General features: G+C 29.0%; 8 protein-coding genes across 8 annotated transcripts, besides 2 other annotated features; 6 read left to right on the forward strand and 2 right to left on the reverse strand.

Annotated features, from left to right (window-relative positions):
- Window positions 1-16,835: part of a mobile genetic element that runs on past both edges of the window.
- TVAGG3_0638860 (uncharacterized protein) lies at window positions 1,542-2,220 on the reverse strand (the record flags this gene model as incomplete). Its single annotated transcript, XM_001292901.2, has 1 exon — window positions 1,542-2,220. A coding segment is annotated over one exon (679 nt), but the record flags the coding sequence as incomplete, so codon positions are not given.
- TVAGG3_0638870 (uncharacterized protein) lies at window positions 2,565-3,026 on the forward strand (the record flags this gene model as incomplete). Its single annotated transcript, XM_001292903.1, has 1 exon — window positions 2,565-3,026. One exon carries the CDS (start codon window positions 2,565-2,567, stop codon window positions 3,024-3,026), a length of 462 nt encoding a protein of 153 aa, XP_001292904.1.
- TVAGG3_0638880 (uncharacterized protein) lies at window positions 3,053-3,559 on the forward strand (the record flags this gene model as incomplete). The annotated part of the gene is made up of 1 exon (XM_051241156.1): window positions 3,053-3,559. The coding sequence occupies one exon, from the start codon at window positions 3,053-3,055 to the stop codon at window positions 3,557-3,559; it is 507 nt and encodes a 168-aa protein (XP_051087743.1).
- Window positions 4,683-5,246, forward strand: TVAGG3_0638890 (His-Me finger endonucleases family; the record flags this gene model as incomplete). Its single annotated transcript, XM_051241157.1, has 1 exon — window positions 4,683-5,246. One exon carries the CDS (start codon window positions 4,683-4,685, stop codon window positions 5,244-5,246), a length of 564 nt encoding a protein of 187 aa, XP_051087744.1.
- TVAGG3_0638900 (His-Me finger endonucleases family) lies at window positions 5,302-5,856 on the forward strand (the record flags this gene model as incomplete). Its single annotated transcript, XM_051241158.1, has 1 exon — window positions 5,302-5,856. The coding sequence occupies one exon, from the start codon at window positions 5,302-5,304 to the stop codon at window positions 5,854-5,856; it is 555 nt and encodes a 184-aa protein (XP_051087745.1).
- Window positions 5,900-6,823, reverse strand: TVAGG3_0638910 (organellar and viral DNA polymerase type B; the record flags this gene model as incomplete). The annotated part of the gene is made up of 1 exon (XM_051241159.1): window positions 5,900-6,823. The coding sequence occupies one exon, from the start codon at window positions 6,821-6,823 to the stop codon at window positions 5,900-5,902; it is 924 nt and encodes a 307-aa protein (XP_051087746.1).
- On the forward strand, window positions 9,864-10,331 carry TVAGG3_0638920 (uncharacterized protein; the record flags this gene model as incomplete). The annotated part of the gene is made up of 1 exon (XM_051241160.1): window positions 9,864-10,331. One exon carries the CDS (start codon window positions 9,864-9,866, stop codon window positions 10,329-10,331), a length of 468 nt encoding a protein of 155 aa, XP_051087747.1.
- Window positions 10,385-11,419: a mobile genetic element.
- TVAGG3_0638940 (uncharacterized protein) lies at window positions 16,283-16,744 on the forward strand (the record flags this gene model as incomplete). The annotated part of the gene is made up of 1 exon (XM_051241161.1): window positions 16,283-16,744. One exon carries the CDS (start codon window positions 16,283-16,285, stop codon window positions 16,742-16,744), a length of 462 nt encoding a protein of 153 aa, XP_051087748.1.

Raw genomic sequence — 16,835 nt, forward strand, 5'->3', positions numbered from 1 at the left:
CATTTTCATACATTCCATAAAAATATTTGAATGAATTACTCCTAAAATTTCGTTTAGCACACAAAGAATAGTTTTTATTTAATATGGACATAATATTATTTAAGTGTAAAGATTGTTTAATTAAAATTGCCAAGACATTATATTTATCAAGGGATATATAATCCCTTGAAGTTGAAAATCAAAACATTTTATGTCACTTTTTTGGTATTTTTTTATAAAAATTTATGTTGGCATTTTTTTAAAGGAGTACAAGTATCGATGATTTCATTCATATTTTACACTTCAAACTCAATTAGAATACGATTGTAGTCATAATGATAATCTTCTCTGCGCAAGGGTCTCAAACGAATTCTAATAAAAGAGGAGAAGTTTTTAAATGCAAGTACAAAGCAGCATCTTCTAAACACACTTTAACAAACCATGAGAAATATATCGAGTTTAATTAGAAAGAATGAATTTAATTTTAATTTTGCATTGTTTAATAGTTTTTTTTTTAACAATGATGTATATCTTGATAAACTTTATTGCATTGATATTTTCTCAAAAAAATAGCCAATCATTTTTATTATTGTATATTTTGCTGAAAACAGGAAATCACAAACAGATCAAAAAGAACTGCTAAAATTAGAGATAACAAAACCATATATACCTAAAATTAAATTTAATCCTTTGATAGAGATAATGATATTCCAACATTAATTGATGGTAAAATTTCAAAATTTAAACACATTTTCCTACGTAAAGTCTCCCTATCGTTTTTCTCCCTCAATATTGAGGGAACCTCTATCAAAAATTTGAATAAGAGACTTTACAAAAGAAAAGGAGTTTACTCATCATTCATTTATATCTTGAATGTTGATTATTACCATTAAAATAGAATATTTATTATCATAATCAATAGATTAAAGATGATAAAAATATATGAAATACAAAAGAATGCATTAAAGAATAGTAAGGAATAAAATTACAAGAAATTTCAGTTAGTATCTAGTAATTGGGTACCAAGGGTCTACGCCCCTCGGACCCCAAATTACTAGAATTTACAAAAACCGTTTGACATGTAAAATACATTTGACATTTACAAAAAAAAAAATAATAATTTTTTAAAAAATAAACTTAAAAATTAACGTTAAAATTTTTGACACTTCACAAAATAAAAAAAATTAAAAATAAACTTTAAAAAATTAACGTTAAAATTTTTTTATTTATTTTTTTTATCATAGATTTTAACACCCAGAGTAAAAAAATAATTTTTTAAAAATAAATTAACTCAAAATTTTTTTAATTTCTGTATATACTAAATTTTTCATAAATGATAAAATTAATTTTAGGGTATATCTAACCCGATATCTAACCTCATTTCTAACCTTGTGAATTTTCTTATAAAGTTGCGATAGTTGAATTCAGTAACTGAGCCTCAAGGAAGAAAACATCCTTTCCGTCTTCGGGTAACACAACGGAGCATTTATGATCATGTGTAGAATACATATCAATCCAAAACTCTCTATTATTTCCTGATAACTTATAATATTTAATATTTGTTAATGGCGTCGATCTAGTATGACCGATAAATTCATTTTCAACCCCTTTAGCGATATTTGAATATAAAATGACTTGTTTTCTGTCCCATACATTATATGTTATTATTGGTAATAATACTGTTCGTTCTTCTCCGGGTTTATAATTAAATACATTCATGAAGTCTTCATTATACTGAGAAATTTTAAAACCTATCCTAAAATCACTTTGTCTCTTTTCTGCTATTTCATTAAACGGTGAGTATATAACAAATGTGCATGTATGTGAATCATCTATTTGTTCAATAAATTCATAATGAAAGTCTATAATTTGTGGTTGAATTACTTCTTCTTTTAATTTATCAAGATACACATTTAATCCTAAAGCGGTTTTGTTAAATTTCTTTTCGAAAATTTCGTTAAAATCACTCATGCATTCATATAATGTTGTGTCGTCTTTGAAATATTTATATATGTGAATAGTTTGCTTAAATTCTTGGATTTCGTTTATAACAACAACTTCGAGCTCAAATTCAACCTTTCTAAATCCTCGTGTTATATACATACTTGATAAACCAATATATTTTTCGTTTATATTAACAGACCAGTCAATAGGTAATTTAAATGTGATTCTATTTCCATTTATTTTAACATTTTCGTCTTCAGAACTGAAAGCGACTGTTAAAGGTACTTGTCTATACATTTATTACAAACAAAAATATATCATTTATTCTTTCTTCTCAATGGATTCAGCCTTTTCCTTTTCCGCCTTTTCTTTAGCCTCACGTTCTCTTTTTGCTTTCATTCGCGGGTTCTTCTCTCTTCCTGCAGCTAATGCGGCTAACTGCTTTTCACTTAATTTCCTTTTTGGTTTTTCTGGTTTTTCTTCAGCGCTCTGCGCCAAGACCGAAGGTCCTGTTTTTGATGTCTTTAGTTCTTTTAATATCTGCTCACGAATTTCTTTTTTGATGGCTTCAATATCTAATCCCTGACTCATTTGATTACCGATAAAAAATTCAAAATTTAAAAATTTTATTTGAATTAAATATGAGCCTATCAAAATCTGAGAGACAATCGATTATATTAAATGATGCAAGAGGAATTCAGCATCCATTATATTATGTATCAACAAGTAAAGATGGAAAAATTTATGTAAGAAAAAGACGAGTTCCATTAACGAATTCGGAAACTGATAAAATTGATATTAAACCTCCTCCATCTGAAACAAAAGCGGAAGACAGCGAGGCTGTCAGGGCAAAGCCCACGATAAAGGAAACGGAACCTAAACCAGAACCTAAACCCGATGTACTTTCGATAACGAATCAAGAATTAATAGCTAAATTTGTAAATTTCATTGAAAAGCAAACAGAATCAAAAAATCCAGACCCACCAGTAAAAGAACAGGAAACCAAAATTAATGAAGAGTTTGTTAAAAACATAAAACATGAAATTATTGAACAAAAGAAACAAATTCCTCAACTAAGAAGAAGAGTTAGAATATTAAACTAAATAAATATTTTTATCTAACATAAAACATGCAAAACGAACAGCTTAACGAATTTACACCAGCTGAACATATCCATCAAATTCGTTTATATTTTGATGTAATCGATAATGCAATTAATATTGGTGATACTAATAGAAGATATATCGATGCTAAAATTCCATCACAACCAGGAAGCGCAAAGGATCATAACTGGGTCACATTCAATTTATCTCCGCCAGGTGAAAATATGCTAGACCTTTATAACACATTCCTTACAACTACCTATAAAAGTAAATATATCATTGATAATGCTATTACTGGCTCATCAATTCCAAATACTAATTCTCCAGGTTTCTTTGGCGTTTTTGATGAATCAATTTACACCATTAACGCTTATCAGTTATTAGCAAATGGAAGAGTTATTTATAGTCAGGATAACGCAAGAGAAGAAGCATATATCATTTCTAATTCACAGACTACAGAACAAATAAAGAAAGTTGATGTTTTCTCAAAAACGAGACATAAAGATGTATGGAAACGTTCTGGAACAGTTTGAACAGGTCAAATTATCTCAGGACCTTTAGCTGCAGGAGCTGAAATTAATTTTGACATTAAAATAAAGATTTCATGTCGTAAATTCCTTATTCTAGAAGTTATTAGATTTATTCCTGCTTTTGCAGGCAACATTCAGTTAAAGGTTAAATTTAGTAGCGATGCATTCCAGGTAACAGCACTGCCGGTAGAAGATATTTTAGCTCATAATCCTTCTTTAATCAGTCAGGTAAAAGATAATTATGACCCACCAACTAATAAATTTGTTCCATGGAATGAACCATTCAATATGATAACAGCAGTTTCTAAATCAAATGGTGAAATTACTGTTTCAACAGTTGAACAAAGATTAACGAAGAAATCAGCTGAATTCATTGATTGCTTCATTCATCCTAAAGCATTTTCACTCGATCCAAATATTTACACTGAATTAGTCGATCATTATACATCACAAGCTTTATGTTTTCCAATTAAAGTAATGGACTGGATTCCTATGGACGGTTCGTTCAGTAAAGGTTCACCATCAGCAACGTTCACAGCAGCTTATACACCAATTAACGTTAAAAGCATTTGGGCTTTATTTAGGAAGAATGATAATTATATCGTGAATTTCGAAAATACTCAATTTGAAACCCTTCAATTATCAATGGGCGCTTATGGAAGTATGCCAGCTGAACCCGAAAGCTCTTATGGTCCTGTGTTCTATGAAATGGTTGCTAATGCATGCAATACAAATAACGATATGATAGGATTTAATGAAGATGTGATGAGGTCGTTAATTGATGATGGAAGCGTTAAACATTTATATGAATCATACGATAACACACATTTCCTCTGTGGATTCCCTACGGAAACTGATTTCACATTTCAACAGGGTCAAACATCAACGGCACCAATTACTTATAAATTAGGTGTTAAAGCTGATGATACAAATATAAGCGAAAAATACACTGTCAAACCTTTATTAGGATTTCTTAGAAATGCTTGTTTCGCTATTCAAGTCAGACCAGCTGGCATTCCTGCTGTTAGAATTGATGATTATAATTTAGCTGCTGATGGAGGTGAAGAGTAAAAAAAATAAATGTAGTTAATTTTTAATTTTCTGATTTTTTTATTTTTATAAAAAGATGGAAAATAGCTGGGAAACATTAGTAGCTGATGAAGATTATGAAATAAACACTGAATATCCGTATCAAATAAGAAGGAAGAAAAACGGAAAGACTGTCAGTGAGTATGAAGAAAAGAATGTATATATAAGATTAACCCTTAACGGTAAAAAATATCTTAAACATAGATTAATAGCTATTCAGTGGATTGATAATCCTGATAGTTTTGGGGAAGTTGACCATTACGATAAAGTTAGAAATAATAATATGATTGATAATCTACATTGGTGTTCAAGTTCTACAAATAATAGAAATAGAAGTAAAGCAAATGGAGTAGAATATAATTTCGTTGATGAAATCAGTGAAAATTCAATTACTGTTTCACATTATGGAAATCATGAATTTGAGGATTTATTTTACGACATCGATGCAGATTTGTTTTATTATTATAACGGTCGTCAGTATAAAGAACTATACATTAATGAAAACATAAATGGTTCATTATATGTTAATGTTTATGATGTTAATGGAAAAAGAACATGCATTACGTATAGTAAATTCAAACGCTTACATAATTTAATATGATAAAAATAAATCTAGTTGATTTTTAATTTTTTGAATTTTTTATTTTTATAAAAAGATGAGCTGGCAAACACTCGAACATGATAGCGAATATGAAATTTTCACTGAATTTCCTTATACTATAAGACGAATATCTAATAAAAGAGTTGTAAGTGAATTTGACGAGGGGGATGGTTATATTTGTGTTAATCTTAACAAACATAAACTATTTAAACATAGAATAGTTGCTGAAACTTTCATTCCTAATCCTGATGGGCTTCGTGAAGTCGATCATATAAATAGAGATAGAGGAGATTATCACATTTCAAATTTACGATGGACTTCGAGAAAAGAAAACATGAGAAATATATCTGGTTCTAATGGTTATTGGTTTGATATTATTGATTCACTTCCTGAAGACGCGGTTGAAATCATTCAATATTCAAAATTTACTCTCGAAAATTACTTTTATGTCCCGAGTGAAGATTCATTTTATTATTTCATGGGAACTCAATATAGAAAATGTAATGTTTTGCGTCAGTACAAACAAGATTATATAAACATTACTGATGTAGAAGGAAGAAGAACAAAATTATCTATTGCAAAATTTAAGAAAGATAATGGTTATGCATAAATGACAAAAATAATGAAGTCATTTATTTTTATCATTCATGACTTCAAAACTTTAATTTCCTTATGAAAGTATTTTTGTTTTGGATTGAAAAGTTAAACTTCTCTTCAAATGAAGGTGTGGATGATTTACATAAATCAAATGCAATTTCCTGACCGTCATGAAGGACTTCATATAGTTTCATAACTGAAAACTCACTATCTTTATCATAAGTTCCAGCAGGTATATGTAAGTTCTTATCTTCATCGTAATAGCATTGAACTGCTTCAGGGAACATTTCATTAGCTGTAATTGATATTACATCACCACGAACTCCTTTACAACGACAGTGAAAAGCTACTTCACCGATGTCATTTATTAATAAATCTACATATGTTTTCTTTCCACAAAATATCGACTTATAAGCAAGCGATTGATGGTCCTTAGTAATTTCAGCAAAGTCGGAATGAAATTGACCAAGATTTTTACCAATCAAAACTCTTCCATAGCGTTTCTCATACTCTTGAGCTAAAAGAGGGATATCGCTGTTATAGAGATGCATTGAATCCGTATCGGAATAAAAGATACTCAACCACATATCCTCAGCAGTGCAAAATACTTCATTCATGATACGTTTCGACATAGATAAGATATTAACACCTAAGGGGCAAAAGTTAAAGTGTCTGCAAATGCTTTTAGTTAGTTTGAAAATAGTTTTATCCGAACCATCTAAACCTTCGAACTTAATAATATGATTATAATTTCTGATGGCATACCTAACAGCATCTTTATCATCAATGATTTTAATTTTCGACTCTATCGGGGACAAAATAGTTTTTCCATAAATACTGTTCAAAATTAATTTAATATTTTCTTGTAGCGGCTTTTCTTCCTTCTTATACTTTAATCTCAATTCAAACAATTTCTTTACTTCGCAACTGATGCCCTGATATTTTATTAAATCTTGTAAAGTGATGTGGTCCACATACATTAAACAGCATGTGTTTGAACTTCTTGGAACAGTGGCTTTGTCCTTGGTGCTTTTCGCCTTTAGCTCCGGGTTTAATTCTGGATCGACTGTTATAAGTGGAAAATGTCTTTTAATCTTGATATCAGTTATTTTTATTAAAACAAAGAATCCGGAAATGAATTTATCACCTTCAGGCTCGCCCTGGTCATCTTCGAATAAATGTTTTAACAAATATTCACGTTTAACATTTCTGGCTTCAAAACTTTCGGAATTCCTTCTAAAGTATAAAGTCTCGCGATAGCGGATGGATATAGTGAGACAGCATCGAAGTCAGCAATGAGTTTCTTTTCGCTCTTTTGTTTCTTATTATCAGCTAACATACATCTTCCACCTTGAATACAGCGTGAAATAAACTCACGGGGTTTATTTGATAGGTCATATAAATTTCCATTAGGGAAGTATACTCTGTTCTCAAATAATTTATTAGCAATTGAACAAATGCTAACGTAATCATAAACGTTTAAATCAAATTCTTTTAATATATCATTTCTGAACTTAACGAAACCTTCTCTTATAATCCTTACGTCCTGTTTACAGTAAAATGAGCTCTATTTTTCTAAATCGAAATGGTTTTCATCTATTCTGCAGTTTTCGATTAAATCTATGTTTTTCATGAACGTTTCAACATCCTGGACAAACTTACATGCTTCAGAAATGACACCAGTTCTGTTATCATTAACTAATAAAGAACTTGAATAATATTGATACGGAAATACTTCCTTGGGTCCAGTTTGTAAATGAAACATTTCAGGAAATAGGTTAAGCTTCTTATTTATAACAGTGTATGAATCTTTTATAATGATTGCTTTACCTTTATATATTCCCGTTATCTGCATTGTTCTAGAACCCTTAATAATTGGTGTACCACTGATTTCTGTTAAATGTCTTAAAATGAAATTGATATCATAACTGAGATTATGAAAATATACTAAACTCTTATCTGGAATTCTTTCTAAAAATTCTGTTGCACAATTTTGACCCCAAATGCTTTCGCTAATCTTTCCATCTTCACTGTCATAACAAATGTTAAAGGCTTTATGAACTCCATCAGTGCTACATTCAAAGTCAGCGAAGAAAATGTGTTCAGGAATGAATTTTTGTTTTGATTTATCATTATCTTTACTTTCGGACTTTTTCTTTAACTGAACACAGTAGTTGGGAGTATAATTTAAATCTTTAAACGGTGCAAGTTTTTGTTTATATAAATCTGTTGTATAAGTGAAAAGTTCTCCATAAGATAAAGGTTCAAAGTAATTGCACTCTCTTAATGTTTTCAAAATATCCCATAAAGGAGTTGTTCGTGAAGAATCAATTATAAATCTATTTTCTCTTTTCTTATATATTTTCATTTGACGCTCGATATTCCAGCCGCCTAATGATTTGAGAATTTCGTTATAATTTTTGATAAAATATGTTGTCATCGGTAATCTTTCATTTAACATGTAATGGTCTTCAACAAGAAGTATGTCAATAGTTCGAACAGTTTCACATTCTTTTGGTATATATCTCTTTATTTCATTATGTCTAGAGTCATTGAAATAACCAATGGTAACATTAAATGCTATGCCTGTTGCGTTAGAAATTTCCTGAATCTTACTTTGTGGAAAATCCCTAACTCTAATGACTTCACGCATGTGGTCTACCGTCTGCTCATCAACTCCAGCCTGAATGCAAGCATAAACGAAGCAGTTATCTTCTGTCATCAACTTAGCAGTTCTTTTATTAAGTTCATTGAAAATTTGATAGCGTTCAAGATTTATCGGTAATCTGCAAATATATTTCCAAAACTCACCACTTCTCTTTTTATTCGTTCTCTTTTCATCAAGAATTTCATTCCAAAAATCATCTATATCCTGTTTATCTCCTATTTCTTTAAGTCTGTTTAATAATCTTTGCTGACGTGCTGTTAATTTGCTTTCATCTCTTTTTTCTCTCTTCTGTGGCTTACCTTTCTTAATATCACTCATCGTTAATCCTTCATATTCAGTTAAATCATACATTTTAATTTCTTCGAGGTTCTTAATATTTGTCATGAAGAAATCATAATGTTTTTCAATTATTCCAGCTGTGTTTGCTTCAATCTCTGTTATAAAGTTTTCTTGCTTTAACTGATGAAGTAAAGCTCCGATGTTCTCGATATTCAATGTTGAATTAGTAAATTTACCATCGAGTTTATAACAAATCATCCATTTTTGCTGTGAATTTACTTTTATCTTCTGCAGAATCCTAATAAACATTTTTCCGAAACGTTCATGTAGGTAATTTCTGTTTTCTTCATTGAGTTCTTTAATGTTAAAATCTATGATTCTATTTCCTGATTTAACATTTTTGCGTTTATTATTTTCATCCTTCTTTAACCATTTCTCACCATCAAGAGCTTTATCATCTATAGATTTAATTACTTCGTTTGCTTTGCGTAATTGTGCAATTGCTTTTGCATATTTTACAGCTATATTTTTCTTTTCTTCATCGCTTTTCTTCTTTCTCGTTTCACCTACATTAACATTAGTTATATCATGCATTTCCTGCCTAACTTCCTTCTGTACCGCCTTACGCGTCTTTCCTACATCAACATTAGTTATATCATACATTTCTTTTCTTACTTCCTTCGGTACTGCTGTCCTTGTCCTTCCTACATCAAATTCATCATATCATGAATTTCCTGCCTAACTTCCTTCGGTACTGATTGTTTATGATATAAATTAACCTGAATATCATTTAAAGGAAATGTTTTGTTATTAATGTAATCATTAATTTTCTCGTAAGTGATTTCACCTCTGTAATCATTGAGGTATTTAGCTAATGATGATTTGTTAGTCGCATATCTTTTGCTAACTTCAATGTCAGCATTCTTCAATAACTTCTTAATTTCTTCATGGTCTAATCTAGATAGCTTTTTATACATCTTTTATGGAAAATAAAAAAATATTTTCGTAAAAATAAAATTTATTTTTAAAGTTATTTTTTTAAAATAATTTATATTTTTAATTTTAATAAAATAATGTCTGAGTACAAGTTTTATTCATACAATGCTCTCGCTACTGCTGTTAAGAATGAATTCATAAATGGAAAAAACGTGAACGCAATATTAAATAAAAAGTTTGTGAAAGAATCTAAATACGGTCAGTTCGTTAAACCATACGCTATCATTATTGACAGAAAACGTTACACACCACATGAAATAGCAGTATTACTTAAACAAAGAGGAATATTTGTAAATATTAAAGATTCTCATTATACGATTATGAAGAACTCCAACGCTGAATTTTTCAGTATCGTTTTAGATTTATCGCAGCAGAAAGAATACAAGAAAGGTGAAGTAATAATGAAATATTATCCTTCATCTCTGAAGACGATAACGAATAAAGATATAATCAATAAGCTCCTACCAGTAATTGAGGAAGCAACGATTGAATTTGATGAAGAAGGAACGGAAATGATTGAGGAAATAGACCCTGAGGCATTATAAACACTAAAATTATTTTTATAAAAAATTAGTTACAGTCAGTCAGTAAAATTTAAGGGTGCACACGAGAGGATCATGTAAACTTCAGAATTTAGAACCTTATTTTTAGGCATTATCTTGGCTACCTATTTAGGCTCGAAAAGCAAAAAATATCAAAAATACAACCTGACTCCATTATGACCCTTTCATGTAGGTAGTTTTTATCCGCTAGTATTTTCCCTTTGAATCTCTTTACAATTCGAAATCAAATTCAAATCTCAGTAGAAGAAAGGAAGAATCGACTTACTACGGTTGTAATACGAATAAATACATATATTTAATTATTTTTATTTACATAATAATTGTTTGAAGCTCATATTCCATCAAATTTTTAAATAAAAACATTAAAATGTTGAAAATGTTCATATATTTTAATAGGTTTTGGCACTTTATTGAGGAATTACCACATACATAGTCGAACTGAACTTGATATTTTGAAATTTAAATTATTTATCAAAATTAAAATTTAACTTGAAATTTATAATTATTTAGTCATATTTTGCATAATTCTAAGTAGATTTTGTAAAAAATCAAGATAGAAAAATTTTAACGTGCTTTATTTTTTCTTTTTATAATAATACATATTATTATATAATTAACATATTCATAATGTTTCACCCTTTCAAAAATATAATCCTCCTCCTCTCAAATAAACGTACATACGGGTGGCCTCTTTTTTCAAAAAATTAAAATTTGAAATTTTGGGCTCAAATATTAGAGATTTTTTTCAACTTTCAACGATATATGTTGTCTATATCAGACCTCCTTTCTTTTTATACTTAACATTGTTCCTAAATCTCAGCCGTTAAGGCTGTTCTGAAAATATTTTTTTCGAAAAAATTCGAAAAAAATTCTTAAAATTCAAAAATCCCTTAATTCCTGAGGATTTTGGAAAAAAGTTTTTACATGAACATGTGTATATTAGATGAAGTATATTGATAAGGTAAAAATCAAATTTTATTGCATATTCATCGAGAAAATAAACTAACGAATCCCTCAAAATTGAGAGGTAATCCTCCTCCTCTCAAATAAACGTACATACGGGTGCACCCTTAAACCAAAAAATATTTTTAGTTGAAAGGGTATTTCTAACCCGATATCTACCCTCATTTCTACCCCATTAATTTTTCATAACATTTAGTCATTAATTTTTCAAGTTCATGCATATCAGTGTTTAAAAACTCATTGACTTCATCTTCAACGGTATCATTTTGTAATAAGAATATTTTCTTTAGTTTCATGTCAACATCCCGAACAGCACAAAGGATAAAATCATATTCATTTCTTCCGTTAAACATACTTTTTCTTTCTCGTTCATCGTTAAATAAATTATTGAAAATATAAACAGCGGTGTAAAAGTTATGTACTGTATTAAATGTTGAAGCTTCACCTATTTTAGATTTTAGGATTCTTTTAGTAAGTAAATTGTTATCGTTCTTTCTGTTTTCCTTATCGTTCATGTCGAATCTGTCGAACCACATATCCTGTATTTCATCGAATTTACGAACTATAGAATCCGTCATTTCCCTGGTTAATGAGGGGTAATCATTATTAATTTTTTCATATAATTTGTCCATATGATTTTCATCAACATTCGCCATGTTAAACATTTAATTAAAGCAAAAATATATTTTTAGTTGAAAAGGGTAGATATACTCCGATATCTAACCTGATTTCTACCCCGTCATTTTACAAACGTTTAACGTGATATACGTTATGAATTCGTGAAATTTTAAATATTTTTGTAGCTTCTATTTCTTCAGTTAATATATCAAAAGTTTTAACGATACCGAAAGTTTCTTTATACTTCTTCTTGACATCAGATAAAAGGAAATCATCGGCTGTGGGATAGTTTTTATTCAGAAATTCTAACATGTTCATTTTATCTTCTGCCAGCTTCTCTGCTTCTTTCTTTAGGTCTGCGTAATCGTTTCTCATTCTTTCTATCTCTTTTACTGAATAGTTATATTTCCTAATTGCTGCTTTACATTTCGAACACTGAGGATTCATTTTTGCGTTATATTCTGAAACCTTACCTGCTAAAATAACTAAAGCATCAATGGCTTTCTTTAAATCTGAAGCAGTTGGTTTTATCTGTTCATGCCATACTTTACCTCTTCTGTCTTTATCTCTAATCTCCCACACACATCTAGCAGCTAATGAAACAAAACTATCGTATGTCTTAAACTCCTCAGATTTATAAATATCAGAAATGTTTTTATAAACCATGTCGCAGTCTTTATCCATAATCTTGTGGTTACAATGAAAACCTAAGAATTCAGAATTTACCTTACGAATGAATTTCTTAATTTCTGCTGAATCAGTAACTTTAAATTCAATTTCATCGAATTCAGGAATAGTTAGTTTCTGTTGCTGAACTTCAGGTAATTTAGGTAAATGGTCTATGATATCTTGCATTTCATATAACTCCTCTCCATTTGTTTCATCTTTCGCGCTACAGTCTAAATTACTTGTTAAAAGTTCCTGCTTAATTTTTTGTATTTCTGTTTCGAAAGTAAATGAAGAAGGAATGAAGTTTTTCATTTCTACTAACATTGACGTAGGATTCATGACTAATGAATTTGGTGCCGTTGATATCGAAAGTGCGGATGTTTCGATTTTTGTAATCATATTTATATAAAAATAAAAAAATAAAAATAAAATAAAAACTAACTTTATTTTTTATTTCGTGAAAAATTAAAAATAAAATTTTATTTTCTTTTACTCATAATATTTTTGTGCATAATGACCCCATACCTTTAACTTCTTTTCTGCTGCTTCTATTGCAATCTTAGCGAGTTCATATTCTTTATAATCTCTTATTAAATCAGCTTGTTCCAACTGGTCTAGTTCATATTCTTTCTGCGGTTCAGTAATTTGTCTAACTTCTTCTTCAAATAAAATTTCTGCATTTTCTGTTGTGTCTTCCTCCTTCACCACAATCAAAGACTGTTGAATCTTCAAAAATGTTTTTGTTGTTTGAAGTTGATGATGACATATATGAACATAAAAATACTCCTTCACCCCAACTTGTTTGTATAGATTTTGTGGCACATGTTTGATAGATAACACAACTTCCATATCTATAATAAACTGTTTGAGATGGAGTTTTTGTGCCATTGAATTCAGAAATAGAAATAAGAAGTTTTGTTTGATCATTGATGTTTATACTGACAACAACTTCTTTAATTTCATTGAATAAACATGTTGTAATATAATAATTTCCTTGTTTTGATCGACTAAATATTTCATTTTCGGTGTGTTTTTCAGTGATAACTGAATTTTCATAAAAATGTGTCCAAGTATCAAGACTTGGACCTGAATCGAAGAACTGTCTTAATAAATGTTTCATTTTCATACATTCCATAAAAATATTTGAATGAATTACTCCTAAAATTTCGTTTAGCACACAAAGAATAGTTTTTATTTAATATGGACATAATATTATTTAAGTGTAAAGATTGTTTAATTAAAATTGCCAAGACATTATATTTATCAAGGGATATATAATCCCTTGAAGTTGAAAATCAAAACATTTTATGTCACTTTTTTGGTATTTTTTTATAAAAATTTATGTTGGCATTTTTTTAAAGGAGTACAAGTATCGATGATTTCATTCATATTTTACACTTCAAACTCAATTAGAATACGATTGTAGTCATAATGATAATCTTCTCTGCGCAAGGGTCTCAAACGAATTCTAATAAAAGAGGAGAAGTTTTTAAATGCAAGTACAAAGCAGCATCTTCTAAACACACTTTAACAAACCATGAGAAATATATCGAGTTTAATTAGAAAGAATGAATTTAATTTTAATTTTGCATTGTTTAATAGTTTTTTTTTTAACAATGATGTATATCTTGATAAACTTTATTGCATTGATATTTTCTCAAAAACAATAGCCAATCATTTTTATTATTGTATATTTTGCTGAAAACAGGAAATCACAAACAGATCAAAAAGAACTGCTAAAATTAGAGATAACAAAACCATATATACCTAAAATTAAATTTAATCCTTTGATAGAGATAATGATATTCCAACATTAATTGATGGTAAAATTTCAAAATTTAAACACATTTTCCTACGTAAAGTCTCCCTATCGTTTTTCTCCCTCAATATTGAGGGAACCTCTATCAAAAATTTGAATAAGAGACTTTACAAAAGAAAAGGAGTTTACTCATCATTCATTTATATCTTGAATGTTGATTATTACCATTAAAATAGAATATTTATTATCATAATCAATAGATTAAAGATGATAAAAATATATGAAATACAAAAGAATGCATTAAAGAATAGTAAGGAATAAAATTACAAGAAATTTCAGTTAGTATCTAGTAATTGGGTACCAAGGGTCTACGCCCCTCGGACCCCAAATTACTAGAATTTACAAAAACCGTTTGACATGTAAAATACATTTGACATTTACAAAAAATAAAAATAATAATTTTTTAAAAAATAAACTTAAAAATTAACGTTAAAATTTTTGACACTTCACAAAATAAAAAAAATTAAAAATAAACTTTAAAAAATTAACGTTAAAATTTTTTTATTTATTTTTTTTATCATAGATTTTAACACCCAGAGTAAAAAAATAATTTTTTAAAAATAAATTAACTCAAAATTTTTTTAATTTCTGTATATACTAAATTTTTCATAAATGATAAAATTAATTTTAGGGTATATCTAACCCGATATCTAACCTCATTTCTAACCTTGTGAATTTTCTTATAAAGTTGCGATAGTTGAATTCAGTAACTGAGCCTCAAGGAAGAAAACATCCTTTCCGTCTTCGGGTAACACAACGGAGCATTTATGATCATGTGTAGAATACATATCAATCCAAAACTCTCTATTATTTCCTGATAACTTATAATATTTAATATTTGTTAATGGCGTCGATCTAGTATGACCGATAAATTCATTTTCAACCCCTTTAGCGATATTTGAATATAAAATGACTTGTTTTCTGTCCCATACATTATATGTTATTATTGGTAATAATACTGTTCGTTCTTCTCCGGGTTTATAATTAAATACATTCATGAAGTCTTCATTATACTGAGAAATTTTAAAACCTATCCTAAAATCACTTTGTCTCTTTTCTGCTATTTCATTAAACGGTGAGTATATAACAAATGTGCATGTATGTGAATCATCTATTTGTTCAATAAATTCATAATGAAAGTCTATAATTTGTGGTTGAATTACTTCTTCTTTTAATTTATCAAGATACACATTTAATCCTAAAGCGGTTTTGTTAAATTTCTTTTCGAAAATTTCGTTAAAATCACTCATGCATTCATATAATGTTGTGTCGTCTTTGAAATATTTATATATGTGAATAGTTTGCTTAAATTCTTGGATTTCGTTTATAACAACAACTTCGAGCTCAAATTCAACCTTTCTAAATCCTCGTGTTATATACATACTTGATAAACCAATATATTTTTCGTTTATATTAACAGACCAGTCAATAGGTAATTTAAATGTGATTCTATTTCCATTTATTTTAACATTTTCGTCTTCAGAACTGAAAGCGACTGTTAAAGGTACTTGTCTATACATTTATTACAAACAAAAATATATCATTTATTCTTTCTTCTCAATGGATTCAGCCTTTTCCTTTTCCGCCTTTTCTTTAGCCTCACGTTCTCTTTTTGCTTTCATTCGCGGGTTCTTCTCTCTTCCTGCAGCTAATGCGGCTAACTGCTTTTCACTTAATTTCCTTTTTGGTTTTTCTGGTTTTTCTTCAGCGCTCTGCGCCAAGACCGAAGGTCCTGTTTTTGATGTCTTTAGTTCTTTTAATATCTGCTCACGAATTTCTTTTTTGATGGCTTCAATATCTAATCCCTGACTCATTTGATTACCGATAAAAAATTCAAAATTTAAAAATTTTATTTGAATTAAATATGAGCCTATCAAAATCTGAGAGACAATCGATTATATTAAATGATGCAAGAGGAATTCAGCATCCATTATATTATGTATCAACAAGTAAAGATGGAAAAATTTATGTAAGAAAAAGACGAGTTCCATTAACGAATTCGGAAACTGATAAAATTGATATTAAACCTCCTCCATCTGAAACAAAAGCGGAAGACAGCGAGGCTGTCAGGGCAAAGCCCACGATAAAGGAAACGGAACCTAAACCAGAACCTAAACCCGATGTACTTTCGATAACGAATCAAGAATTAATAGCTAAATTTGTAAATTTCATTGAAAAGCAAACAGAATCAAAAAATCCAGACCCACCAGTAAAAGAACAGGAAACCAAAATTAATGAAGAGTTTGTTAAAAACATAAAACATGAAATTATTGAACAAAAGAAACAAATTCCTCAACTAAGAAGAAGAGTTAGAATATTAAACTAAATAAATATTTTTATCTAACATAAAACATGCAAAACGAACAGCTTAACGAATTTACACCAGCTGAACATATCCATCAAATTCGTTTATATTT

The sequence above is a fragment of the Trichomonas vaginalis genome, chromosome III, assembly GCF_026262505.1.
Source record: "Trichomonas vaginalis G3 chromosome III, whole genome shotgun sequence".
In the NCBI taxonomy this organism is placed as follows: Eukaryota; Parabasalia; order Trichomonadida; family Trichomonadidae; genus Trichomonas; species Trichomonas vaginalis.